Source organism: Fulvia fulva, chromosome 1 (genome assembly GCF_020509005.1).
Source record: "Fulvia fulva chromosome 1, complete sequence".
In the NCBI taxonomy this organism is placed as follows: domain Eukaryota; kingdom Fungi; phylum Ascomycota; class Dothideomycetes; order Mycosphaerellales; family Mycosphaerellaceae; genus Fulvia; species Fulvia fulva.
Genome location: NC_063012.1, coordinates 147,776 through 173,873, shown reverse-complemented (window position 1 = coordinate 173,873; position 26,098 = coordinate 147,776). Strand labels below are relative to the sequence as shown.

Sequence of the window (26,098 nt, the reverse complement as noted above, 5' to 3'; positions counted from 1 at the left end):
AAGAATTGCTGTGGCAGATCTATGGGTTCGTGTAGAACTATTGCCTCGGCTCGGTAGACTCGGCGGTCCCTAGCCCATTCGAGGACATTACCAGACAGTACCGGCAAAGGGTACCCCGTACCACGCGTGGCCATGTCTAGCAGCTTCAGCTTCCGACACTCCTGACACGACGTTGGAGGAGTATCAACGCGACGATTATGGCTTACGACGTGCCCAAGCCAGTCTCGCTCAAGAGGAAGAGGAGAAGGAGGGAGGACAAGCCGGCTGTCGCGGCGAGAATATATCTGGACAGCAACCTGAAGGGAGAGGTCGGCATTCTATCAGCTGATCTGGTGCGAGACCTGTTTCCCGGGCAGGATGGGCAGAGTTCTGGTCAAGCGGGCGAACAGAAGAAGCTGTTCTGCGCAGTAACAGCGTGGACGCCCAATCCTTCGCTCTCCGAGTCAAGCTGGACGATTCTGCCAATCAGAGCCCAAGCTGCGAGCGAGAAACCACTGCCTGCCTCGACCATCAGGTTTCCAGCATCGGCTTCAGGTACGCAGAGCTTTGTGAAGCTCGTCCAGGCTCTTGCTCCCTCCAAGCCCCTCCGTCAAAACAGCTCCGTCGAGGTCAGAGTCAGCGATGTCGTGCCACTGCCGCTTGACACCATCTTCGTGTCGGTAGATCCGGAAGCGATCCAAAAGCTGCAAGATGTGCATAAACGGTATGGTGGTGGTGTTGGCACAGCTGCGCAGAATGCCAGGAGGCCAGGCAAGCAGGCGGCTTCGCCCGTGCAAGAGGATGGAGCTGCTACAGAACGGGAAGAGAACGTGAAGGCATTGGTCAAGGAAGCTCTTTGGTCTATCGTCCATACCGAGGACCTTCTGCCATTGCCAATCTCGCATCCGGTCACGCACACCATGGCGCCTCCAGCCAGGATTCTGGCTTGCGAGCCTGTGTCCCAAGGGCTGGTATCTGATTCCACCAACATTGTGCTTGTGCCTACCTCTTCCGAGAAACGTGCCAATGCTGGGAACAGAGGCCTTCTTTCTCCACGTCTGGACGAGGAGTCTGGCGAGGAGGACACAGCCAATGAGGCCTTCTACTCTGCTACCGAAGAGAACTCCCCAGCAAAGCCACTGAAGCCGATCGTTACATCGAAATCTGCCACCGACTTCTCGAACTCTGACGATATGTTCGATTCAAGTGCTGAGGAGAGCAACTTGTCTGATGACGATGACATGATATCGTTGGCGAAGCCCAGTCTCGTGGATGGACCATCGGGGCTCAGCTCCGCACTGACATCCGCAACACCCAGACCCTTCGGACTGGGCACTCGTGGTATCGGCACGCCAGGATCTGTCTTCTCCAACATGACTTCAACGACGATTAGAGGAGGCCAGGCGACTCGCAGCAAGGTCTTTCGCGCGCAGGGCCTCGTTGAACGCATACCGAATGAGCTGCTGCATCCACGACCATCTGCCGACGAGGACGAAGAAGCTCGTGTCTACGTTGACGCCCAGTCATTAGCTCGTCTAGGCTGTTTCTCCGGCGACTGGCTCAGAATCGAAGCTGCTGAAAGCCAGATACTGCCGAACTTTAGTGCTTTCGGCGAGCTTGGTGGCCTGACAGAGCGACAATGGCGCCCAGCCAAGGTCTACACTCTCCCGGAGAATATGACGAAGCGAGCGCAGAACTATAAAGTGAACACGAGGCACGGTCGCAGAGATAGCATCTCTTCGCTTGCGACGAACTCTTCCACGGCAGCGATGATCTACCTTTCGCCAGTATTGTTAGCCAACTTGCAGGAGCCGACCAATATCAGCATGTCTGCCATGCCTAAGAACAAGAGGCAGAGTCTGAAACGACCTATGACGCCCAGACCGGACACTGCTTCTGCTCGATTGCCACCGACTGCATCGGAGGTGACACTGAGGAAGATCGTGACACCAATTTCGACCGAACAATCACTGAACAATGCACTCTTCACCAAGCTGAAGCAGTACTTCGAGATGAGGCAGCGCATCATCAAGCCTGGCGATTTGATTGCCATACAAGTGGACGAATCGTTGGGCCGATCCGTCTATGAGGGTGAAGCTGAGCTGGATGGTAGCAGCGCTTCTGCCCTGCTGTGTCACAATGTAGCCAACGGCGAGAGCAGTGACAGCAAGACTCCCGTCAACGTTGCGTGGTTCTCCATCGAAGCCATCAACGTTCCGCCATCAGAAGACGGCATCGAGCCAGAGTCTGATACCTGGGGCGACGCTGCGACCATTGACCCTACCAAAATACAGATGAGGCAATCCGGAGATGACAGACGTCAACTGCCGTCGGCCTCGAGCAATACATGGCAGTATTATCTGGGCGTTCGCAAAGTACAGGCAAAGCCTACTGCCAATGCTGCTGCTACCGGTCTGCCTGAAGTCACTCCACCTTACATCTCGGCTTTGCAGAGGAGGCTCCGTGAGCTGATATCTGTCTCGATAGGTCCGCGTGCAGTGCATCTGGGTATGCCGCCTCTGACGGTACTCATACATTCGACTCAGCGAAACATCGGCAAAACACGCACTGTGCAGCGCGTCTGCAGTGACCTTGGCGTCCACTTCTTCCCGATCGATGGTAACGATATCGCATCAGAAGGCGGTCAAGGCGTCGACACGCAGGCACAAGGTCTTCTGGAGGCGAGATGTGAACGTGCTCTTGACTGTGGAGCTGAGTTTACGGCAATCTGTATCACGCATCTGGAAGTGCTTGGTGAAGAACGAACTGCAGCATCGCTGAAGGGCGTACTGGAGACAGCAAGAGTACTGGTCGCTACCACCACGGATGTTGACAAGATCCCGGACACCGTGCGAGGACTTTTCACGCATGAGTTGGAGATGTCTGCACCTGACGAAGGCGAGCGAGAGGGCATCCTTCGAGACATTGCAACCGACTCTGGCGTATCGCTTGCCCTTGAGGTAGACCTGGCATCGATAGCAGTCAAGACTGCCGCACTCGTGGCTGGTGATCTTCTAGATGTGGTCGAGCGTGCGCTCGTGGCAAAGGCCGAAAGGCTCTATACTCTGGCTGTGACGAAGACTGAAGCAGCCAAAGATGCCATCACTATCAAGGACATACAACTCTCAGGCGGCGCTGCTGCCAATGCAGTCATCCCAGCAGACTTCGATGCTGCCGTTGACCTCGCAAGAAAGAACTTCGCAGACTCAATCGGTGCACCCAAGATTCCTAACGTCCAATGGTCTGATGTCGGAGGTCTAACCAACGTCAAAGACGCAGTCATCGAAACGATTCAACTACCACTTTCGCGACCGGAGCTCTTTGCCAAAGGCCTCAAGAAGCGCAGCGGTATCCTCTTCTACGGACCCCCCGGCACTGGTAAGACGCTCCTTGCCAAGGCAATCGCCACAGAGTTCAGCCTCAATTTCTTCTCCGTCAAGGGCCCAGAGCTGCTCAACATGTACATTGGAGAGTCAGAGGCCAACGTCCGCCGCGTCTTCCAACGTGCCAGAGATGCACGACCATGCGTCGTCTTCTTCGACGAATTGGACTCGGTTGCACCGAAACGTGGCAATCAAGGTGACTCCGGCGGTGTTATGGACAGAATCGTCTCCCAACTCCTCGCAGAGCTCGATGGCATGAGTGACGGCGAGGAAAGCGGCGGAGGCGTCTTCGTCATTGGCGCCACGAACAGACCCGATCTCCTCGATCAAGCACTCCTGCGACCTGGCCGTTTCGATAAGATGCTTTACCTCGGAATCAGCGATACTCACGACAAGCAGGCGACTATCCTGCAAGCGCTGACGAGAAAGTACGTACACATCACCGCAATCTTCCACAAAACCCCGACTAATTGCGATAAACAGATTCACCCTCTCGCCAACCGTCTCCCTCCCCCGCGTCGCCTCACACCTCCCCTTCACCTTCACCGGCGCAGACCTGTACGCCCTCGCCTCCGACGCCATGCTCAAAGCTGTCACGCGCTCCGCCCGCACCGTCGATTCCCGCGTCGCAGCCATCAACGCGGAGCGCAATGCCAAGGGCCAGAGTGTCATCTCAGTGGCGTATTACTTTGATCACTACGCCACCGAAGCGGACACGGAAGTTGCGGTAGTGGAGGAAGACTTCCATCTTGCGAGACAAGAGTTGACGCCGAGTGTCAGCTTGGACGAGTTGAGGCATTATGAGAGGGTGAGGAGTATGTTTGAGAGTGTTAAGGAGAAGACGGAGGATTCAAATGATACGCACGATCAAAGGCCTGCTTCCTCGCAGCAGGGGGTTAATGGGTCCAATGCTGCTGGGGGTTCTGATGCGCGGCAACGAGCTGCGGATGCCATGAAGCGTATCAGTAGGAACGGGCCACCGGCTTCTGTGGTTACGAATGGCAGTGGCGGCGGCGGCGATCATTCCCACCCTGTGCTCCGGCCCAATGCCGCATCGGCGCCGGGAGCTGCTGACACGAAGGCGGATGCGGATGCGGATGATGACTTTGTCATCCGCACAGATCGCATGTCCCTGCAGCAGAGTAGTCCGAGGAAAGGGAAAGGGAAAGGGAAGGGGAAAAGTCGTGAGATTGAAAGTAATCAGCCGGTCTCGAACGGTACAGTGGTCCAGGATGGTGGTGACGCTGACGACGCCGGTGAGGATTTGTATGACTGAGCTGTGTCCTGAGCTTGAGGCTATTAGCAAGCTCCGAAAGTAGCGATGAGAGAGTTATGTCGTGCTGGGGTGGGCATGTAGTGGAATGGAAAGCCCGATGATGATGATGTATAGTCGCAGTACAGGGGATCTAGCGACGTGAGTGTAGCCTCCAAATATCATTAACTACAATTTTGGCATTATCCGAGAGAGAGAGAGAGAGAGAGAGAGAGAGAGAGAGAGCTCATTCATTTATTCATTGTTCTGTGTCTTGTGTCTGAGTCTGTGTCTCGGCTCGGCTTCCCACCGCAAGTAGAACTAGACTAGTCCAAGGTCCAGTCCTCGGCTTTCCCATTCCCGCGTCTGTGTCTATGTTTCTCACGCATCTGCAGTGGAACACATCAATACAATACCCAGCCTCTCAACGTACAACGTGCCTCGCATGATGCACAGCGCCACAGCACAAGGGCATAAGAAGCACATCTCTCGCCCTCGCCTCTCGCCTCTCGCTCTTCACATCTCACCGTACCTCCTAGTGTCCCTCACCAAGACCCAACCGTGGGCCGCCGTTCTTCCTCCACAAGTTCCATCTCCACGAATGAAACGCGCCCCTGCCCTCCCGAACCTATCATCCGAAGCCACCAATCAGCGAATCTTCTCCGAGCTTACCACGCTTTGCTTGTTACCGCTGTCGCCCGTTCGTTCGAAGATGCGGGGAGTGTGTCTGCTCGTGAGCGAGCGAAGCTCTCGTGATGTGTCTCTCGATGATGGAAGTCGACGCCGGCGATGAGGGACGGGAAAGGTTATGTCGTTCGGGCCATGTGAACGGGTTGTATTTGGAGCTGTGGTGAACTGTCAGTCGGTCCTTGTAGGTTGGTATAAGACTTGATTCTTGAAGCTCTCTGTGCATTCTGGTCGTGATTGATATTGACAAACGACAATACCGCCAAGAAGTTCCATCCGTATTGCAGGTCGCAGAGAAGTGGAGTCGCCTGTTCGCGTTCTCCATTGCGCTGATATTTCCTGCCGCCGACCGATTCTTGGTCCCTTCGACATCAACGCAGCAGCGGCGGAAGTGGTGCGGCCAACGACGACCACGAGATGTTTCTCTCGTTCCTCTTCACGCCTTGGGCGCTGCTCGCGCTCCCGATCCTCTACTACGTCCTGCCATACATCAGGAACTGGTCCATTCAAGACGTACCCGGCCCTTTCCTCGCAAAGTTCACCAACCTCTGGTATCTATACGAGTGTCGGCGATGCAGGCGGTACCTCACAGTCTTCGAGCTGCACAAGAAATTCGGCAAATTCGTCAGAGTACAACCTCACCACGTCTCGGTGGCGGATCCGGAGGCGATCCCAATTGTGTATGGCCACGGTACAGGGTTCCTGAAGTCGGAGTATTACGATGCTTTTGTGGCGATTCATCGTGGTCTGTTCAATACTAGAGATCGCGCTGAGCATACCAGGAAGCGCAAGACTGTTAGCCATACTTTCAGTGCGAAGAGTGTGGGCCACTTCGAGCAGTATATCCACCACAACCTGGAACTTCTGGCGCAGAGATGGGACGAGCTGGCGAAGAAGACTGGTAGCAACAAGTATACTGAGTTCGATGCGCTGCACTGGTTCAACTATGTGGCGTTCGATATCATAGGTGATCTCGCCTTTGGTGCTCCATTTGGTATGCTGGAGAAGGGTGCCGATATTGCTGAGGTCCAGCTTACGCCAGATGCTCCGAAGACGTATGCCCCAGCCATCGAGGTGCTCAACCGCCGAGGAGAAGTGTCGAATGCTGTTGGTTGTATGCCATGGATCAAGCCATATGCTAAGCACTTCCCGGATCCATTCTTCAGCAAGGGTATGGCAGCCATCGCAAACTTGTCTGGTATCGCCACAGCTCGCGTCAACCAGCGATTGGAAGCTGCCGAGAAGGGGGAAATCCATCGTGTGGATCTTCTGGCCAGACTTATGGAAGGCAAGGACGAGAATGGCAACAAGCTGGGCAAAGCAGAACTCACCGCTGAGGCTTTGACACAGCTTATTGCTGGCTCCGATACGACTTCTAACACCTCCTGCGCTCTTCTGTATCACTGCCTCAAGCACCCGAATGTGGTCAAGAAGCTCCAAGATGAGCTCGACCAGGCACTGCCCAGCCCAGACGTGCCCAGCTATGAGCAGGTCAAGGACCTTAAGTACCTCGATATGGTTATCCAGGAGACGCTCCGTATCCACAGCACATCCAGCCAAGGTCTTCCTCGTACCGTCCCTCCCGGCGATGGTGTGACTGTCGCCGGTCGCCACTTCCCTCAAGGTGTCGTGCTCAGCGTGCCGGCGTATGCCATGCACCACAGCACCGAGATCTGGGGACCGGATGCCGAGGAGTTCAGGCCGGAGCGGTGGGAGAAGCTCACTGAGATGCAGAAGTTGGCGTTCATTCCGTTCAGCTATGGGCCGCGCGCGTGTGTGGGCAGGAACGTGGTGAGTATCGGGCTACCGCCTGAGGTGCGGCTTCCCGGTGTGGCGAAGGCTAACGTGTTCGTAGGCTGAGATGGAGCTGGCGCTGATCGTGTCGACTGTGTTCCGCCGGTATGCGTTCGAGCTGTGCCAGGACGAGCTGGAGACGCGGGAGGGCTTCTTGCGGAAGCCATTGGGTCTGAAGGTCGGCATGCGGAAGAGGGCATCGGCATCGTGAGGGTGAGGGTGAGGGTGAGGGTGAGGGTGAGGGTGATGGTCAGGATGAGGAACGCAGCAACGATTGACGATTGACTGTTGTACATGTCACACGCGAGACTGAGCTACCAGGTACTCACTGCTGTACAGATCATGTATCTTACCGACACCTCCTGCAGGTAGGCATTGACGCACCTTCCCGTCGCTTGCTGTCTGCTGTCTGCACCGAGCCGCCGGATCCACCGTTGACGCGTGCAGGGATGTGGCGAAGAAGTTCTGCCAAAGTCGTTTGAACACACACGCCGAATTTCTTCTCACCACCGCTGCCTCACATACCACATAGACCGCCTTGCTGCCCACTGCTCACATACATACACTGTTGGACATCTCCGCCATCACATCACTGACCGTCTGGCAGCATCACTTGTCCGCGCGCGCTCGTTGAGCATGGACATTTCCGCCTTCGAGGCATCGGCCTCTGGGGGTGGCGATGAGCCTGAGCTCAAGGATGTCTTCCTCCTGTTGGACGATGATCTGCGGGTTCCGGTATGCAATCCGCCTCTCTACATCTACTGCTACCTCACTGACATGACTCACTAGATCAAGGCCGTCATCGTCATCGTCAAGCATGTCGGCAGACTCTTCATCTTCGTCTTCGCACTGGGCATGTGTGTCGTCGTCTACTGCTTCGCGGTGTCGTGGGTATGCATGTTCTGGCTGCAGACACACATGCTCTTCGCTACTTCTTCACTACTCCGCCGCTGCTTGGACGAGCCCGCCGCGCCAAAGCCACAGTTGGTCGACCTGAACCAGCCAGCAGATGCACCACAGGCCCAAGCATCTCACAACGAGGCCCAGTCACCACGACCAGAGCCACGAGCAGCATGGGTCTCACAGCAATCAACTTCCGCCCAAGCCATCACTCCCGTTATCAAGCCAGACGAAAATGCCACCTCATCCTTCAGCAGCGGCCTTGAGCTCCCTGAGCACATGCGCCCAACGAGCAGCGGATCACACGATGGCAAGGTCTCGCGGCGGGACAGCGGCGTGCCAAAGGAAGACTCTGATGCCGGCGGCAGCGAAATCTTGGACAGATTGCTGCAGCGTGAGCGGGAGCTCGAGGCTGAGGTCGAAGCACCATTGCCTGACGCGCAGCATGACGCGCCGGAGCAAGTTACTTCTGCCCACGAGCCACCAGCTGAGCAGTTCGAGGAGCCTCCTGCCCCGGCCAGCATCGACGCTGCCACAGGAGCGGAGCCTGATAGCCGCGATGGCGCGAAGAACCCCTTCAGCTTCACAGCTGAGCAGATGGCAGAAGCTGCTAGCTTTGCCGCCAAAGCTACTCGAGGCGGCGAGAAGCCAAAGAGTAGAGGCGGTCCCCCAGGTCGTTTGCAGCAGCGGGCAGCAGTAATCCAACAGCACAAGATCCTCAAGGAGCAGCAGAGCCAGAGCGGCTGGATGTCAAACATGACATCGGGTAAAGGCAAGGAGAACGTGACACGACCACTGCAGGCCACTCGACCATTCACATTGACGTCGGACAAGAACAAGCCGCCTGTGCCAGCTGTCGGCGGACCAAAGGCAGCACAAATGCCACTACGACAGACTGCCAATGGTACAACCCCGAAGTGGAGCGAGATGGCTACCATGCTTGGCCAGAACGAGGGCACACCAGCGTCGTCGCCCATGACCTCTGCTGCCGCATCACCAGCAGCAAAGTCGACTGGCAAGATCCCGCCACACATTCGCATTCGGGAGGCAAAGGCAAAGGAGGAGGCTGAGAAGGCCAGCGCAAGTGCTGTTCTGCAAGCTCAAGCCGCTGCAGTGGCTGCAGCGATGTCTCAAGCATACCCAGCAAACACTGTCAACGAGCAGCAGGATGAGAAGGTTGCGACTCATGATGCTCGTCTTCACGAAAAGGGTCCTTCCTCATCAGTGCCCGTTGTCGAGCAGCCACTTGAGAATGCTGTAGCTGTCGAGGACAAGGAGCAGAGCCAGACCGAGGAGCATGTCAAGAAGCACGGTATGGTTCGTGAACAACCAGTCAACACAGTGCCCGAAGCAGTGCAGACTGATGACGAGACCAACGACATCAAGAATTCCAGCCCGGCCGTCGGCGAGCATTCAGGCTATCAGCAGTGGTCTCAGCAGCATTCTCAGCGTTCTGAGCCACACTCGCCCTACGTTCAGCGCCTGAGCTTCTACGAGTCGACACCAGACCTTAAGCAGCCAGCACCGAGATCCATGTCTGCCGATCTATTGAGGGACATTGATACCACCTCCGTCCACACGCGGTCAGCTGGACACAATGCTCAGTGCAAGGGATGCCACCGCTGGTACGTGACATCCGACGACTCGAAGCTGTGCGCTCCTTGCTCGGCAGTCCATGATCGCATGCAGGACGGTCAACACGTTGTGTTCGGCGAGCTGCTTACGAAGCCATCGGCCAAGGTTGATGTCGAGCAGGCGGAAGATACCACGGAGCTGGAGAAAGCACTCACCTGCGAGAAGTGCGGCATGCACGACCATGGTACAGAGGATTGCGGTATCTGCCTCGACTGCGATCGTCCTGACGGTGAGCCATGCTCAAAGCACCACGGCACACGTGATGTGGACGCCATGGACACCTCAAAGCACTCCATCGCTGCAGTAACAGGCGCACCATCTCCAAAGAAAATTGCTTCAGCGTCTGAACCCGAGATCGTCAATGCTGGTCCATCAGAGAAGAACATCACTCCCACGCCAGTCTCACGACGTGAAGGCACACCGGCTGACCTCATCGAGTTCAAGTCGAGCGGTGAGCCTCGTTCCTCACTATCGTCTGCACCAGAAGCGAAGGTTCAGCCGTCGCCGTGGCAACCAAGAGCGCCGCCGTTCTTTGCTCCAACCTCATCGGCAAGCAATTGGCAAGGACAGCCTGGACCAGTCGCTCAACGAAATGTATCGCTGCCTCAGATGCGGCCCTCGAGCCATGCTGCCACGGCTGTGGACCCATTCGCACCAGGTCCGTTCCAGACAGACTGGTGGACCAAGCATATATTTGGCGACGTTCATGCTCAAGCTCTACAGTATGAGACCCAACACCTCTCTACTCCGGCACCAAAGCCCGTCGCTCCACCCGGTCTTGGAGGACCACAAGCAAGCCGTCAGGCTAGCTTCGATGCTCTTCTTACACCCGCTGATCTGTCCATGCAGAAGCAACGCTCGGGCTATGACCAAGCTATTGGAAAGGCTCAGCTTGAGATACGTCCAGTCGGTGTTCTGAAGCAGTCGGAGACGCTTGGCGGTCTCAAGGACTTCTCCAAGACCTTCAACTTGCCAGAAGCCTTCGCGCGCAAGGTTGTCGATACCTCCGTGAGTATTGTTCCTGAGGTTGACGAGACTACCGAGCGTTCAACTCAGGTTTCGGCCGCGGAGGGGACTACTGTGGCAGCTGACAGTGTCGCTCAAGCTCCAGAGGTTGTCACGAAGGAGGAGCATGCTACGCCTGAGCAGCTCGACTCGGCTGTCGCTGTCACCGCACAAGACTCGGAGCCAGTTCAGATCGATCCAGAAGCAGAGAAAGCTAGAGAAGCCAAGAAGCTAGTCAAGAAGCTGCGTTTGGCAAAGGAGACTCAAGAGAAGCAGGTGGATGGTGCTGTCTTGATTCCAGACGAGCTTGCAAAGGTGAACAAGATCAGCGAGCACATTCAACAACTCGCGGAGCTTGGCTACGACGAGAATGGCGAGAAGAAGATCGCTGTTGCAGACGCTGGCGACAGTTCAGGCTCGGACGACACCAAGACAGCCAAGCCAGCGTTGCGGGATCAGAAGAAGGCTGCACGTGAGGCGCTCAAGGCTGCATGGGTTGAGCGCGACATGGCGAGAGCCAGAGTCATCGGTGACTGGTCAATGGAGCGTGTCAACGATCTCAAGGCGTCCAACAGCAAGTACAATGAGCATCGTGCTGAGCTTGCCTCACTCATGGCCGATGGCAAGCTTCTCTCTGATGACGCGAAGGTCTTCCCGGAGTTCAACGATCTCGACTTGAGCGAGCCGAAGCACAAGCCTCAAGGTACAGGTCAGCTGCGTCGTCTCATCAGAGAGAAGCAGGCCTCGGCCTTGAGCTCTGAGAACGATGCTGCTACCGCATCTCCACCACCTGCACCTAATGCTGAAGTGCAGAACGCAAAGGCAAAGCTAGTCTCCGCCCGCACTCTGCGAGAGCAGGCTCTCGATTACTTCAAGCAGCCCCAGCCACAGAGCAACGTCCGCTACGACACCTGGAAGGCTGTAGGTGACGGTAAGATGGCGCGAGCCAACGCTTACTACAAGAAGAAGCGTAACGACTTGGTCGCTCTCTTCCCCAACACTGGTCTACCTGCCGATCTCGAGGAGGATTTTCCGGAGATCTCTTAGGATGGATCGAAGGAGGCCATCGAGGAAGGATGGATGTGGGCCGAGCGTGTCAGTAGGCTGACTTTGGAGGCTTCCAGTGCTCTCAGCAATGTGCGTGAAGGCATATCGGCGATCAGGAATGTGGTACGGATTGAGCATCGCATTGGCGCTAAGGTTCCGGATAAGTTGAGGGAATCGACGCTGGGGCACCTGAGGAATGCCACAGACAGATACCGCAAGAAGCGGAAGGCACCCAAGGACTTGTTTCCGGATGGGCTTCCCGATGAGTTGAGGGGGTGCTTCCCTGTCGTAGAAGAAGGCTAGGTCTGTAGTCTGGGTACTCTGTGTCTAGTCAAAGTGCTTTTGTGTTCATGTTGCCCTTTCCCAGACCAGTAACCCAGTACTGCTACACCATCCTGCCGCTCCCATTACATATATCTGCCTCTGCTAATCGCTCCCCTTCATATCCCCAGCCTCACTCCCCGTTCCCGCTACGACCCTCAACGTTTCGTCCCTGTCTTGTCCGTCAACACCCCACAGTCGAAAATCTCCCGCCCGCGATCAGAAGTCTCGCGGCGTACAACACGAACCCGTGCCTGGAGGTCCAAGTAAAGAGACTGCGATGTCTGGATTGACTGGTATGGCATGAGGGGTCATCGGTGGTGGATCGAGGAAGTGACCATGAGTGTAATCATTCAGCTACGATACGTGATCTGTAAGGTAGTGGCGTTGCAACAATCCAGGTGGGACGATACGAGGGAGGCTGCGCAGCACAGCATAGCACCGCTCGCGTCGATTCCAGCCCCATCGCCCTTCTCCTTCTGTAACAAAGCAAAAGCAAAACATGTTAAAGCCCAGTTTGCTGCCTGCTGATGATATACTCCCCCTCCCCTGCTCCGCGCCTCCTCTCTACCGGCACGAAGTACCAAAGTACCACGAGTAATGCAAGACAATACAAACCCATCCCCACCACCAGAAACAATCCACTACCGCAACATCCCCCCATCCACCGGCGGCCCATTTCCCCTCAGCTCCCCCATCGGAACCCGCGACTGCCAAACCTGCGTAGGCCTCTTCATCCCAATCTCCGCCGAAAAATGCTACGTCGCACACATCAACGCAACCATCCGTGTAGGCGGCTCATATACCTATCTCCACAAAGTGCAAGACGACGAAGGCTCCCGTCTGGAGGAAAAGGTCCTAGCGCGTCTCAAGGTCATCGCTAGTCAGGAGCGCTGGGACCCGCAGGATGTAGACGCTAGTAAGGTCATTGTGGTGTGTCCGAGGCCGGATGCCCCGTTTGTGGGGTGGTATGTGGTTAATGGGATTTCTGCTTTTTTCGGTGGGAGGGTGGGGCATGAAGATGTGGTGAGGGGGTGTCATGGGTTTGTGGTTGATCCGGAGAGGGGGAAGAGGTATTTTCTGCCTAGCGAGGGGTTTACGCTGAGTGACTCTTTGGAAGAGCAGTGGGTGCAAGAGGTTGGTGATAGGCCGTATCGGTTCTTGGTCGAGGAGCTGAAGTCGGCGAGGGACGAGTGGGCGCCTGAGGTTACGAGGTGGTAAGGTGTTGGTGAGGCGAAAGCTTTTGTGAAGCAGGGAAGGGCCGTGGAGCGTGACTCCGTAGCAGAATTTGTTGTCCAGATCTGCCAATGTCAGCACCAAGATGTATCGTAGCAGTTACAGAGATCTGGTCATTTCCAAGGCTCCGCAATCATGAGGATCCAACGGTAAAAGTTTCGTGGCCTGCCAGTATTCAGCTTTCGTCAAGTTGATTGATCTATCGCGCCTCGCGGCAGGGTATCGTAGTTTCTATCGTTCGATTCGTAGCGTGCATGTAGCCATGCCTTTCAGTTGAAGTAACCTGGGAATAGCCACTCCAGCTTCTCCTTGGCCTCCTTGCTGCGACCAGCAGGCGCAGTCATGCTCCCAGCAAACTTGGTCTGCTCCTTCAGATGAGTTGCAGCAACCAGTGACGCGTGCTCTTCCTTGCTCAACTCGTCCAGAACCGCACCCACGAATCGACGTGCATTCTCTGCATTAGCCTTCATGTTGCCCATGACCATCTCCACTGTCACGTCTCCAGCACTGTCGTGCCAGCAGTCGTAGTCGGTGCTCATGCAGATCATCTGGTAAGCAATCTCGGCCTCTCTGGCCAGCTTCGCCTCTGGTAGGACACTCATATTGATGACGCTCCCGCCCCATGAGCGGTACATGTTGCTCTCGGCTCTTGTGCTGAACTGTGGTCCCTCCATGCAGATGATTGTGCCCTTGTCGTGAAGGTGCACTCCCTCACCATTCAAGCTGTGTCCTAGCTTCCTCACAATCTCACCGACCTTGTTGTCGAACGGGTCTGCGAAGCCAACGTGACCAACCATACCGCCCTCGAAGAATGTGAATGGTCGAATGCCCTTGGTGCGGTCGATGATCTGGTCTGGGACGACAAAGTCGCGAGGCTTGATGGCCTCTTGAAGAGAGCCAACAGCGGAGAAGGCGATGATGGTTCGAACACCGATGTGACGGAGAGCAGCAATGTTGGCGCGTGCTGGCACTTCATGGGGTGCGAGTTCATGGTGGAGGCCGTGTCGGGAGAGGAAAGCTATGGGGATTGGCTTGCCGGTCGAGGGTGAAGGGTGGTGGAGGACGGAGATCGGGGAAGAGGGAGTGCCCCATGGTGTGGTTGGCTTGAGAGTCGCTACGTGAGTGAAGTCTGCTAGGGACTGTAGACCGGTGCCGCCGATGACAGCGATTGAGACGGGATCTGGGGGGGGGGGGTCAGTATGAAGAGGGCGGAGGTGGATGAGGTTCGTGCTTACCATCGTAGTGGTCTGCAATGTTGGCCATCTTGCGGAAGCCAATGTGTATGTTTCTGCTTCTGAAGTGTGGTACAGAAACAAGTGATTGAGGGAAGAACATTGAAGTTCATATTAGGCTGACGTGCTCACCAATCGCGGGGCACTTCACTAAACAACCAAAGTGGGAGTGGAAGGACAAGTTCGCGCGCGCTTTCACTCTCTTCTCTGCTTACAACAGACATTCCAACACCAAATCTGGAGCCTATCGAGTATGGAACACGGCATTGGCCAGCGTGACTACGAATCCATCACGTTGATGGTGTTGACAAGAACGAAAGGGAGACGCAGTGCGCGACGCCTCATCATGCCTCATCATACCTCACTGGGCATACTCGAGACGCCGTCAACGGCGCAAGCTAGAACCACTTGACCACGATCGCTCTTTTTTTTCTTGGAAGCATGGAAGACACCTTGAAGAGACATCTGTTCCAATTTTTGATGTGTCCTCAATCATCCTGTGCCCTTGATGCTTCCTCGAACCTGCACACTTAGCGACTCGACATCTTCGATCCAGTGGCTTCCGTCCACACCTTGGCGCACATATGTCCCTCTAGGATGATCATATCAAGGTTTTGTCTGACACTTCGTATTCTCAGAATATCCATCAGAGCAGCAGCGCGTTTCGCACTCCGACGGCTTGCGATTTTCGCACAATCGTCATGTCTCGTTCCAAGACCTGAACACGAGCATCTCGCAGGCCAACTTTACGAGGCAGGTGGTCCCAAACGAGCCAACGCAGCATCGAGCCATTATCACCAGATCTATGTCGAAGTCGGCCGAGCTCAGAGGACTTATGATACTATTTGTGGCGTCAGACCCTTGCCTTCTTGGTCACAGCCTCGCTCCGCGCTACCCCGACCCGATTCCCGGCTGGGATGGTACGCACCGCTCACATATAGCAACTCCTTGATCGGGTAGGCCGGCCATCCGAAGACGGTCAGGGATCAAAGTGTAAAAAATGGATGATCAACATCGTATTGAATCACATGTCTCGGTGACGCAGGATATATAAATTGGACGAAGTCCTGCACTCTTTTCAACAGCTAACGTAAAGTCCTCAGCACCAGCATCCAACTCCATCAACACCAGAACCTAACATCACAATCTTCAAGATGCAAATTCCAACCTCCCTCCTCGCCCTGACCGCCACCCTGACCTTCGCCGTCGCCGACCCTTCCTTCCGCTTCAGCGAGTACGGCAACGGCGACACCACCTGCTCCCCGGACAACCTCATCAGCCCCTCAGTCTCCATCGACGACGGCTTCGGCGGCTGCAAACAGTTCCCAGCCAACACGAACTCCGTGCAATACGCGCTCCTCGAGGGCTCAAGGGCGGGTTGCATTGTCAAGCTGTTCACGAACAACGCTTGCAATGAATCGGCTGATTCGGAGTACGCCAAAGTGCAAGATGACGACCCCAAAACTCCAATGACTAACTTTGTGGCTAGACATGTTCCAGCAGTCGGAGAGACGAAGTGCCAGCCTCCGATTGGTGGTGGATGGCAGAGTGTGCAGGTCACTTGCCCGTAATCTCGGAAACCTTGTAGGCATGATCGGGACAAGGCAAGCGTGATTGGTTTCTGTCTGGGCTTGAGCAAGCGAGCGAGCAATGCATGGGGAGGGAGAGAGATATATATATATACATGTATATTCCGGCCTTTTTCTCCACAGCCTGCATCAGCATCAGCATCGACATCAGCATATACATCACCAACAGCATCATATCATTAACGTTGTACGAACGGATACCCGTCCATTGCAAGCACAATTCCCCAAGACAAAAGGCCCCAAAATATCGTTATCACTCTCATTCAACAGAAGCAAAAGTAAAAGCAGCGAGAGAGAGACCCCGAGCTGTGAGTTCGTCGAAAGTTCCGCATGCAGCACATCCATGATTGCCGTTGATGAAGACATCTGTGCCATGCTGGCTATTTCTGCCACATGCCCTGTTGGGGCCGCGAAAGCACATCCTGGGTTAGAGCCCATTTGAAGCATGGAAATAAGAGAGGCAGATCGAGTCTGCCGGAGAGATCACAGTGAAGCAACAGAGGAACGAGCAAGTCTGAGGCCAAGATTCCCAGAACCCTTTGGGTCCCGAGCAGTGACATTGAAGCTACCTCGCTCCAATCCAGCCCCCAGAGCTGCACCACGCTCAAGTCTTGTAAAAACAAAACGCATGATAAAACCCCGCCGCCTCCATCTCCCTCTCCTTCACCAACAACCCATCCCTCTTCTCCCCCGCCGTGCGATCCCTGCTCAACACCCTCATCCGCTCCGCCAGCATCCCCAACTCAGGATCCTGCGTCTCATCTTCGAACACCTCCCTAAACCCCTTCCGATACATCATTTCCAAGCCGTACTCATCAGCCAACGCACGGAATGCTTCCCATGGCACGACATATTCAGGCGCCTCGACGGCTTCTTCGAGGTGGTAGTGGTAGCGCCAGCCGAAAGGTGGGCGGAAGATGCCGTCGTGGGGTAGAGCTTTGTCGTTGGGTTGTTTGCGGGGAAAGCGGACTGAGTAGATTTCGTTGCCCCAGGTGAGGTCGGGGAGGTCGGGGTTGGAGTTTGAGGTGGTGGTGGGCTTTGGGGCGGGTTCGGGGTCGGCGGGCTTTTCTGGGTCCCAGTCGTCGTCGTCGTCGTCGTTGTCTGCTGTGGCGACAGGTTCTGTGGGCTTTTCGGGATCCCAGTCGTCGTCATCAGAGGCGCTGTCCTGAGGAGCTTCGCCGTTCGTTGTCGCGCCGTTCGGTGTCTCCTTCGATAGTAGATTCTTCACGTTGGCCGATATGACATCGCTATTCGGCATGACTCCGATGAACCTTCCGCCCTTCTTGAGCGACCCAGCGACGTTGCTCAGCATGCCCCGCGCTAGTTCCTCGCTCTCAAAGGAGTAATGTAGTGCGAACATCATGCTGATGACATCGAATCCTCCACTCATCATGCCGCCTTGGATCATACCAGGTCCTGGTCCGGCATTGGGATTGAAGCCGACGTTGCGTATTGTTGGGATGTCTGCGAGAGTTCGGCCGAAAGTGTCGTGTACATAGAACTCGGCGTGCATTCTCCTGTTGCGACCTCGACTCTTCCGTAGGTTCTCGTTGTATCGCTGCTGTGCCTGCTCAACCGATACGCCAGCAATGTCACATCCCACATAGAGAACTGGTACCTGTGGCGCTTTCTCCCACTTCCCCAAATCACCTCCTTTACCGCAAGCCATGTCCAGCACCTTCAGATCTTCCACCGGGATATCTGGTCTTGAGAACTTCTGGATGAGTGTCGACTTGATCCAGTTGTTCAGACTACGCAATCCTGCAATCTTGCTCTCCGCTTGTCGCCAGTCACGTCCTCTCTCGGGGACAGCGTTATAGTGCTCTGCGATCAACTCTGCCCCAGCCTTCTGTCGTCCCTCCAGTCCTTTGCGTGCCGCCTCTTCTCGCGCCTTCCTCTCTCGCTCCATGACTTCCCTGTTGGCTTGTGAGACTCGTGCTCCGGCGCCTGGGCGCTTCAGTTTCCGTGGTGGTGACCGATCTCCATCATCCTCTGGATCTGGATCTCTGATAGGTGCTGGGTCCCTAGGCGGACTTCGTCGCGAGAAGGCGTTTGGTGTGCTGTTCCTGCTGTTATTTGCTGCACGCGATGCTGGTGTCTCTCTCTTTCGCTTTGCTTGTCCGCCTCGGCGTGCCTGTGTCTCTTCTGTGTCGCCCATGTCAACAGTATTGCCCTGTGTGTTGTTGCTTGTTGGTGTAGTAAATAGACTTGAGGTGCGTGAAGACCAGTCGTATATGGAAGGGAGGCCTTTAGAATGCGATATCTCGAGAGGTCGAATAAGCGCAGAACTCTCTGCTATTGTTAAGAGCTCGCGTGTCAAGAGTTGTCACTTCCTCACTTGAGCTGGAGCTCTTCGGCACTCCCGCAACCTAATCTCAACCTTAACTTGGAGGGCAATTCGCGAGATCACATGACTTGATGGAAGCTCTGAGAAGCAATCATGAAATATTGATGGGTGACTGCTGCACTCCCCTATTGCATCACCCAGTTCTGGAGCACAAATAGTGGACGACAGTGGACGCCTCATCGCGGTTGTGCCTGAAGCTTGAAGCTGCTCGGCATTTCCGCAACTCTGCTCGGTGATGGCATGTGAGCATCCACCGCGAAACATCACCCAACAAACACATCATCAGCTTCTGCCTGCAACACCATAAACCCTCCACGTCTTCGATCTCAGCGACATCCACACCATTCCCCTTTGATCCCACTATACTCCTCTGACCGCCCAAGATGGGTGAGCCGCAATACCTCGCATACCCAACGCTGGCGCTGGCACAGAATGTCTTCGCCATCGCATCGCCCACCACCGACAAGGCGTTCAAACAGACATCTCTCGAAGCACTCCAACATGACATCCGCGAGCACAAGATGGCCCCTCTCTACGCCTACCTAGCACCTCCTCAAACAGGCAAGCTCAACGCAGCTGGCGAAGGCAGCGCTGTTCTATCACCAACCATCAGTCGCGCAAACACGAACTCTTCTGCAGCACCACCCATCGCCACATTACGACGGACGAGCAGTATCAATGCTCCATCGATAGTGGGCGTGCTCGGTGGCAAGACGGACTCGTCGTTCGAGCTGCCTTGGGACGAGGCGTTGTACGAGGAGCTGCGCAAGGACAACGAGAGGGAGCTGGCTGCCATACAAAAAGAGGAAGACGATGCTTTGGAGCAGGCCGGAGAGACTGAGATTCAGACTGCGCGAGGAAAGCGCGCCGAGTTCTACGCGAGAGTGGGTGACAAGGACAAGGCGTTGGAGGAGTTCGAGAAACTGTTCGAGAAGACGGGCATCCTCGGCACCAAGATCGACATTGTTCTCGCCATCATCCGGCTTGGTCTGTTCTTCGATGACAAGCTGCTTGTCAAGAAGAATGTCGACCGCGCTTCGCAGTTGGTGGAGAGCGGTGGTGACTGGGACCGCCGGAATCGCCTGAAGGCCTACCAAGGTCTGCATCTTCTCACCATTCGCGCACACAACCTTGCAGCTCCTATGCTTCTCGATTCTCTTTCGACATTCACATCCACGGAACTCTGCACATACAGCTCTTTGGTTGTGTACGCCACGCTTGCCGGAGCTGTGTCTCTCCCACGCCGCGACTTCAAGACCAAAGTTGTAGATGCACCAGAAGTGCGTGCTGTGTTCGGCAGCGAGAGTGACTCGGACCGTCTTTCCGCACTGGGCGGTGCAGCATCGGCAGGTCCTTCGGCCGAGGACGATGCCATGAAGGTCGACTCAACCACAACGCCAAAGCCGACAGCAGTCAATCTTACAACCCTCGCATCTGGTTCAGCTTCAGCGGAGGCTCAAGCCAAGGCCGAGCCAAAGGTCGACTTCCGTCCTCTTGCGACCATGATCCAGAGTCTGTACAACGGCAACTATGCCAGCTTCTTCACGTCTCTCGCTGCGGTCGAGCAGAACTTCCTGGCGACAGATCGATACTTGTACGAGCACAAGAGCTGGTTCGTGAGAGAGATGCGGTTGCGAGCTTACGCTCAGCTGCTCCAGAGCTACAAGGTCGTGGGACTCGACAGCATGGCCAGCAGCTTCGGCGTAAGCGTGAATTGGTTGGACAAGGATCTGGCACCGTTCATTGCCAGCCAGAGGTTGCCTTGCACTATCGATCGCGTGCGAGGCATCATCGAGACACAGCGGGCGGACGACAAGAACAAGCAGTAAGTGTTGATCCCGACAGCACACGAGGTGGCGCAATGCTGACAACGATATCTAGGTACAACGACGTGGTCAAGCAGGGTGACCAGCTCATCACGAAGCTACAGAAGTACGGCCAGGTCGTGCGTCTACGTGGAAGCGAGCGTGGCTGAAGCTGCTGCACTACTCCGAGCGTAGCAAGGCATGCCACTCTAACGATGATGTACCATATTTGCTGATGAGCAGTGTCGAGAGACACGCATAGCGAGGCGCAGGCAGGTCTCAAAAAAGTGTATCACACACCAACATAGAGCTCGTAATGCATCGTAACGTAGAAAGCCTCCACGGGAAAGAAGGTATCATTCCGAGGGCTATGGCACGGCGTACGCAAAGGTGTGCAGTACCATTCAGTTCGAAAGGTTTCATGCGTCGGATTCTTCAGACGGCTTTTATGACAGCAACACACCAATTTTTCAATTTGTGGAAGAGTACCGAACGTTCCCTCCGATCCTCGCTACTCGACAGATCCACCAGACTACACACCAGCCCATCACGGCCTCTCCGCCTGAATCTCCCAATCATCCAACCCCTCCACCTCATCAACAACACCATACTCCCATTCCAACCCGTCCGCTTTCTGCACCCAAATCTTAGTGCTGAAAGAATCCTGCCTCGAGCCTGAGATCGGCAAGTTCTCCATCTCCCCGTCAACGGGATCGAAAACGAACCCATGTGCAAGCGAATCACACTGTAGCCCCGGCGGCCTGGCGAGGAGGTCTCTGATGGCGTCTACCACGTACCATCCTGTGGAGTAGTCCCAGCTGCCGCCATCGTAGAGTTTAGGGCAGACCAGAGTGACGCCTGCGGCGTCGATATCGGCTATTACCCAGCTATGCTTTGCGAACACGGACTGGAACTTTCTCAATACTTCTGCTCTGAACCGATTTCCTTCTGATAAGCTGGGAATGCGGTCGTAACCTTCTTTGCCCTTGTCGTCGGTGGACAAGACCCAGGCGTTGATGTGGGCGACGTATGCACATCCTTGGTTTGGAAGGGGGAGGAAGAGGCCTACGCAGGAGGAGCAGTTGCGAGTTCCGAAGCATAAGGGTGTGGATTCTGAGCTTGGTGATTGCGTGCTCTGTTCGGATCTGAGAGGGAAGAGTTTCCCTCTGCCTTCTGGCACGTTTCGGAATTGTATCTTGGGGTCCTCAACCTGGTCCTGGGACATTATGGCGATGCAGAGTAGGTGTTACACGGCTGGATCTGTGGAGAGTGATATGGGGGGAACAGCAAACACTTTCCCGTACGCCCTTTGCTGAGCTGGTTGATCATGAAAGCCAGGCCGTGGCAAGGTGCAGCATAGAGTCCATTCACGCGAGCACAATTCCCTATGATCACAAACAGGCCTAGTATGGTTCCGAGCTCGCGAATGATGACAACCACCAGGTCAACAAAGAGCGGATGTGGTGGGTGAGATATTCTCGACTGGCCAATGCATGTGCTCGAACACCGTACCACTGGATATGCACACAGTTCACACTAGAACAGCTTGCCTGCGTATCCCGTGGGGAGCTTTTGACCTCGCGACAGCTCGATCTTCCATTGTCCACACCCCTTTGCCCTCTCTTCAAGGGCGTAAAACTTTACGGGATCTTTGGCTGTACCATCAGGAAACCTTCCAGCCTCTGTCCAACGCCCGTTCTCGACCCTTGATTCATCAAAAGTACCCTTGAGGTAGATTGTGTTCGCATCAGGCGCAGCATCGTGAACGAACCCATGGCACGTCCGATCTACCGGTAACTTCCCACGGCCTAGAAACTCCTCAATCGCTTCGACGACAAAAGTCGACGTGTTCGACTGCCCATCGTACCTGGGACAAATCAAGATCAGACTCGCCAGATCAACCTCCAATGGCTTGAAGTCATGATCATCGCTGACTTTCTGCAGCTTCTCCAGCACTCTCCTCTTCACTTCCTCGCCCTCACTTCCGCTGCAGTCTCGCGGCAAGGGGTCGTCGAGGAGCTGCTGGCTGTCATAGTCCTTGGGCAGAATGTAAGCATTGATGTGGGCAACGAAGCAGTGGGTATTACTGATGGGGAACTACACGCCTACACATGTGATGCAGTTGTAGGTGCCGATGAGGTCGGTAAGGGATGAGGATCTCGGGTAGACTCCACCGTGGTTTTCTGGTATGTGCCGGTACTTTATTGTTCGCATGGCAGGTGGTGAGGTTTATGGGAGTTGGAGTGGGTGTCAATGCTCTTGTATGCCGCAGCAGCAAACAAGCTGGCATGGCGATGAAAGGGTTTGGGCAAGGCCGCCGTGTTGTTGGCAGACATGTTAGACGCATGTCTGTTCGTTAACAAGCTGATCATCGGCAGAGCCACAACTCGTCTCGCCATAGTCTGGTGATACTGCTTCCAATGACCTCCAGCGGACAGTCGTGGCTTAATTAGACTACAGGAATACATCCGCGATTGTCACAGCAATGGTGACAGCTTACCATGGTCCGAGGACGAGCGCACAAGCAACGCAATCCACTTCTATCCAGACATCCCTGGCTTGGCCCTTCCACACAACTTCTGCATGTCCATTCACCCCGGCCTCGTCATTTCGCTTCACCCCAAAATTGCAGAAGGACCTGCCCTCAGGCCCCCACAGAGCCATGGCGTCGGCCTTGATCATACGCATCGTCCTACTGACCACCTGTTCCTACGTTCCTGACCCATTGTCAAGGGCGTCGCCATGCATCGACTTGTTGATGTCAACGAAACGTAGCCAGACTACTTCACGATGAACCGGATCAACGATGAAACCATGGCAGTCAGTACGAGGATCGATAGCGTCGCAGCTGAGGAACTCCTGGGCCGCATCATTGATGTATTCACCTGTGTTTGGCGCTCCGGGCAATGGTCACACCATGATCCATCTGTCAGTATCGACTTTGTCCGGGCCCCATTTTGCTCCAATAGCGGACTCTTTCAGCACAGAGAGCACTCTAGCTTTGACCTGCTCACCCTTGGTACCTTTTCAGATGCAAGGGAGGTCTCGAGCAGTGCTGATAAGAGAGATGAAGTTGTTGGGCTCGATGAAGGCGTTGATGTGGGCTGTGAAGCAGCGGTCTTTGTCGTTGGGGAAGTAGAGTCCAACACATGTGAGGCAGCCGCGTGTGCCTATGGTTCTCACATTTGAGGTTGTAGGGGCGACACCGCCGATGTTCATTGCAACGTGACGGCATGTGATGGTTGGGTCGCAAGACACGATCGCAGTGTCCTGCATAGTAATGTCGACATTGCTGTCCGCTGCACGATAAATATGACATGGCGTGGCAAGTATATTGCTTTTGTAGCTACAGTAGCGGAAAGGAACTTTTGACGAGCTTCTCGATTTCCACGGGTTGCTTGCTGCATGACATAGTCTCTCGCGAATCCTGGAAAAAAAGAGGGATTCACGGTCCAAGGGCTCATGACTTGCAAGCGGAGAGCAGTATACAGCATGAATTAGTACTTCTCAAGATTGCATGGCGCACCCAGCGTCAACTAACAGATTTCCGCACTAAGCGAAGCATTCTTGAAGCGCCAAGAAACATGTGCAGCCTAGTGTGCTCTCGTTACTCCCTTTGGTGGGCGATGTCTGCATGACTTTGGGTCCGGTTTGATTCAGGCGGACTTTTACTCGCGTCATGCCAAAGAGCCTTACAATGAGCACAATCATTGACGAACGGACACAATGTGCTGTGGCAGAGTTGACGTTCACATAAGCAAAAGCCTCAAAAGCCATCGAATCACATTGATATCTCCACTAGATTCCAAGTCAAGTTGTGTCTTGCACCAAGAGCTTGCGCTTCACCATGGGAATAGCCCCATCCCTGAAGAAGACCTCCCAATCACCCACGCCTTTGACTAGAAGGCCTTTGACTAGAACGTCTTTGGTAACCGGAAGGTCTTCGGCTTCGAAGCGAAGAACCTCACCGTTGACTAACTGCTCCCACACCCCATCCACGTCCTCGTCCAGCATATCAATCACTCCAGGAAAGTCCTTCTCCTCCAGCAGCAGAGGCGGACCGCCGCTCACATCCACCACAAAGCCGTGGCATTGGTCGTGCACCTTGAGTTCATCGCCCATACCCAGGAAGTTTCTGATAGCCTGAACGACGACTTTGCCCACTTTTGCTTCGCCATCATATTCTGAGCACACCACTATGACCCCGGTCCTGTCGACTCCAGTCGCTTTCCAGCCACCTGCTTTAGCAGCCTGCTTAAGCTTCTCGGAGACCATGTTCCGAATGCCTTCTTCCTCTTCGGCACTTTCGCAGTCGCGAGGAGTCATGTAGTTGTTTCCATACTCGTCCTTGTAGTCCAGATAATCCTCGGGGATGACAGCGGCGTTGATGTGCGCTACAAAGCACTCCTGGTCGCTTACAGGGAAGTAGACTCCAACGCAGGTAAGACAATTCCTGGTACCGATTGGAGAGGTTAGAGCATAGTTTGAGAATGTACCACCATATTTCTCGCGGATGTGTCGATACTTGATGGTCTTCATGGATGCTGCTGACCTTGATACTGCTTGGAGCTTTCGTGCCGCGATGGGAGGATATGGATTATTGTATGTGAGGCAGCAAATATCCTGTTTGTCCAGGATTGCATTGTTCTGCAGCGGTATGCTGACTTTGGGGTCTAAGTCGCCTGGACCGGATCGTTCTGGAATCATGAGCACGACAAATTGTTCATAGTCGCTTGTACGCACCCATTCTACCACCGTTCTCCAGCTATGTAGTTCTGGCGTTGAGCCATAGGAACAGTATTCTCCTGCAACGCAAACTCCCATTTCTCCAAACCCTCCGCCTCCTTGATATGCTTAGCCCTGAAGTCATGCATCTGACCATCGATCTCCTGAGTCCATCGATGACGACTCTCCCCTAAAACTGTCGCCCTTCTCACAAGACCCTGAAACCCTTCCACTGGCATCAGAATAGTCTCTCATATCGTTGGGTCCACAACGAAGCCATGACACTTGTCGTGCACGACTGGGTCGCTGGTCATGCCCAGGAAAGCTTGAATGGCCTGGACGACGAAAGTGCCCACAGCAGGTTGTCCGTTACAGTTGGAACATACCAGAATGATCTTGGTAAGGTCGATGTCCGCTGAAGTCCAGCCACCATCGCTAGCAGCTTTCTTCAGTCTGTCATGAACCCAATTCTTGAGAGTAGTCGACCGGATTGTTCTTCTGATGCTCGTCCCAGTCGTTTGGTATGATGCAAGTATTGACGTGCGCAACGAACAGTCTATCCCTGTTGAGAGGGAAGTACACGCCCACGCAGATATCGCACTTGCGGGTGCCAATCGCTGGCGTGTTAGCATGGATAGAGAAAGTCCCACTTCGGCCTTCGAGAATGTGCATGTAGTCGACAACCTTCGATGTCATTGCTGTTAGTATGGTGCATTATGGGAAGGACTTAGCGTGGTAGATATGTATCGAGCCAGCAAACATATCGACCTTTCCAGTGGCTGCAGCTTAATGTTCTTCGCAAAGCACTTGATATGGCGCTTTGTGATCAATGACTGGTGTCGTCAGTCGGGTCGACCGCTTCATCCTCTGTAAAGTCGTCTTTGTTTGTATCTTGACCCAAAGCAATGATGAGTCCGTGTACTTTGCAAAAGTGCATATCTCTCCAATTCACAATGGCCGTCGCCGAACTTGCTAGTCAACATGCTTTGAGCTGTCAAGATTGCAAGCCATCTAGGCCCGTCTTGTGGACCTGTTCTCATGTCTCCTCAACAGCACAGCCGGGATTCTCTGCGCGTAGTAAGCCGTAGGATTTGTTAGGAACTTCAAAGAATCGCGCGAAGTACAGCTGAGTCGATAGTCGCTTCTTCTTCACCTCTTCCT

At 54.8% G+C, this 26,098-nt stretch overlaps 11 protein-coding genes across 11 annotated transcripts; 5 read left to right on the top strand and 6 right to left on the bottom strand.

Annotated features, from left to right (window-relative positions):
* Window positions 1-197: 197 nt before the first annotated feature.
* CLAFUR5_00038 (Peroxisomal biogenesis factor 6) lies at window positions 198-4,638 on the top strand (the record flags this gene model as incomplete). The annotated part of the gene is made up of 2 exons (XM_047899186.1): window positions 198-3,790; window positions 3,846-4,638. 2 exons carry the CDS (start codon window positions 198-200, stop codon window positions 4,636-4,638), a joined length of 4,386 nt encoding a protein of 1,461 aa, XP_047757232.1.
* A 1,080-nt stretch (window positions 4,639-5,718) lies between these two features.
* Window positions 5,719-11,682, top strand: CLAFUR5_00037 (Benzoate 4-monooxygenase; the record flags this gene model as incomplete). The annotated part of the gene is made up of 5 exons (XM_047899185.1): window positions 5,719-7,092; window positions 7,157-7,200; window positions 7,435-7,463; window positions 7,703-7,830; window positions 7,885-11,682. The coding sequence occupies 5 exons, from the start codon at window positions 5,719-5,721 to the stop codon at window positions 11,680-11,682; spliced, it is 5,373 nt and encodes a 1,790-aa protein (XP_047757222.1).
* A 921-nt stretch (window positions 11,683-12,603) lies between these two features.
* Window positions 12,604-13,224, top strand: CLAFUR5_00036 (uncharacterized protein; the record flags this gene model as incomplete). The annotated part of the gene is made up of 1 exon (XM_047899184.1): window positions 12,604-13,224. One exon carries the CDS (start codon window positions 12,604-12,606, stop codon window positions 13,222-13,224), a length of 621 nt encoding a protein of 206 aa, XP_047757223.1.
* Window positions 13,225-13,508: 284 nt separating this feature from the next.
* Window positions 13,509-14,574, bottom strand: CLAFUR5_00035 (S-methyl-5'-thioadenosine phosphorylase; the record flags this gene model as incomplete). The annotated part of the gene is made up of 2 exons (XM_047899183.1): window positions 13,509-14,419; window positions 14,475-14,574. 2 exons carry the CDS (start codon window positions 14,572-14,574, stop codon window positions 13,509-13,511), a joined length of 1,011 nt encoding a protein of 336 aa, XP_047757224.1.
* Window positions 14,575-15,625: 1,051 nt separating this feature from the next.
* CLAFUR5_00034 (Ecp4) lies at window positions 15,626-16,042 on the top strand (the record flags this gene model as incomplete). The annotated part of the gene is made up of 2 exons (XM_047899182.1): window positions 15,626-15,903; window positions 15,961-16,042. 2 exons carry the CDS (start codon window positions 15,626-15,628, stop codon window positions 16,040-16,042), a joined length of 360 nt encoding a protein of 119 aa, XP_047757225.1.
* Window positions 16,043-16,664: 622 nt separating this feature from the next.
* On the bottom strand, window positions 16,665-18,218 carry CLAFUR5_00033 (mRNA cap guanine-N7 methyltransferase; the record flags this gene model as incomplete). Its single annotated transcript, XM_047899181.1, has 1 exon — window positions 16,665-18,218. The coding sequence occupies one exon, from the start codon at window positions 18,216-18,218 to the stop codon at window positions 16,665-16,667; it is 1,554 nt and encodes a 517-aa protein (XP_047757226.1).
* Window positions 18,219-18,790: 572 nt separating this feature from the next.
* Window positions 18,791-20,382, top strand: CLAFUR5_00032 (putative 26S proteasome regulatory subunit rpn7; the record flags this gene model as incomplete). Its single annotated transcript, XM_047899180.1, has 2 exons — window positions 18,791-20,232; window positions 20,289-20,382. The coding sequence occupies 2 exons, from the start codon at window positions 18,791-18,793 to the stop codon at window positions 20,380-20,382; spliced, it is 1,536 nt and encodes a 511-aa protein (XP_047757227.1).
* A 377-nt stretch (window positions 20,383-20,759) lies between these two features.
* On the bottom strand, window positions 20,760-21,437 carry CLAFUR5_00031 (uncharacterized protein; the record flags this gene model as incomplete). Its single annotated transcript, XM_047899179.1, has 1 exon — window positions 20,760-21,437. The coding sequence occupies one exon, from the start codon at window positions 21,435-21,437 to the stop codon at window positions 20,760-20,762; it is 678 nt and encodes a 225-aa protein (XP_047757228.1).
* Window positions 21,438-21,748: 311 nt separating this feature from the next.
* On the bottom strand, window positions 21,749-22,426 carry CLAFUR5_00030 (uncharacterized protein; the record flags this gene model as incomplete). The annotated part of the gene is given in 2 exon segments (XM_047899178.1): window positions 21,749-22,309; window positions 22,322-22,426. The coding sequence occupies 2 exon segments, from the start codon at window positions 22,424-22,426 to the stop codon at window positions 21,749-21,751; spliced, it is 666 nt and encodes a 221-aa protein (XP_047757229.1).
* A 1,596-nt stretch (window positions 22,427-24,022) lies between these two features.
* Window positions 24,023-24,919, bottom strand: CLAFUR5_00029 (uncharacterized protein; the record flags this gene model as incomplete). The annotated part of the gene is made up of 1 exon (XM_047899177.1): window positions 24,023-24,919. One exon carries the CDS (start codon window positions 24,917-24,919, stop codon window positions 24,023-24,025), a length of 897 nt encoding a protein of 298 aa, XP_047756075.1.
* A 474-nt stretch (window positions 24,920-25,393) lies between these two features.
* CLAFUR5_00028 (uncharacterized protein) lies at window positions 25,394-25,633 on the bottom strand (the record flags this gene model as incomplete). Its single annotated transcript, XM_047899176.1, has 1 exon — window positions 25,394-25,633. One exon carries the CDS (start codon window positions 25,631-25,633, stop codon window positions 25,394-25,396), a length of 240 nt encoding a protein of 79 aa, XP_047756074.1.
* Window positions 25,634-26,098: the final 465 nt, after the last annotated feature.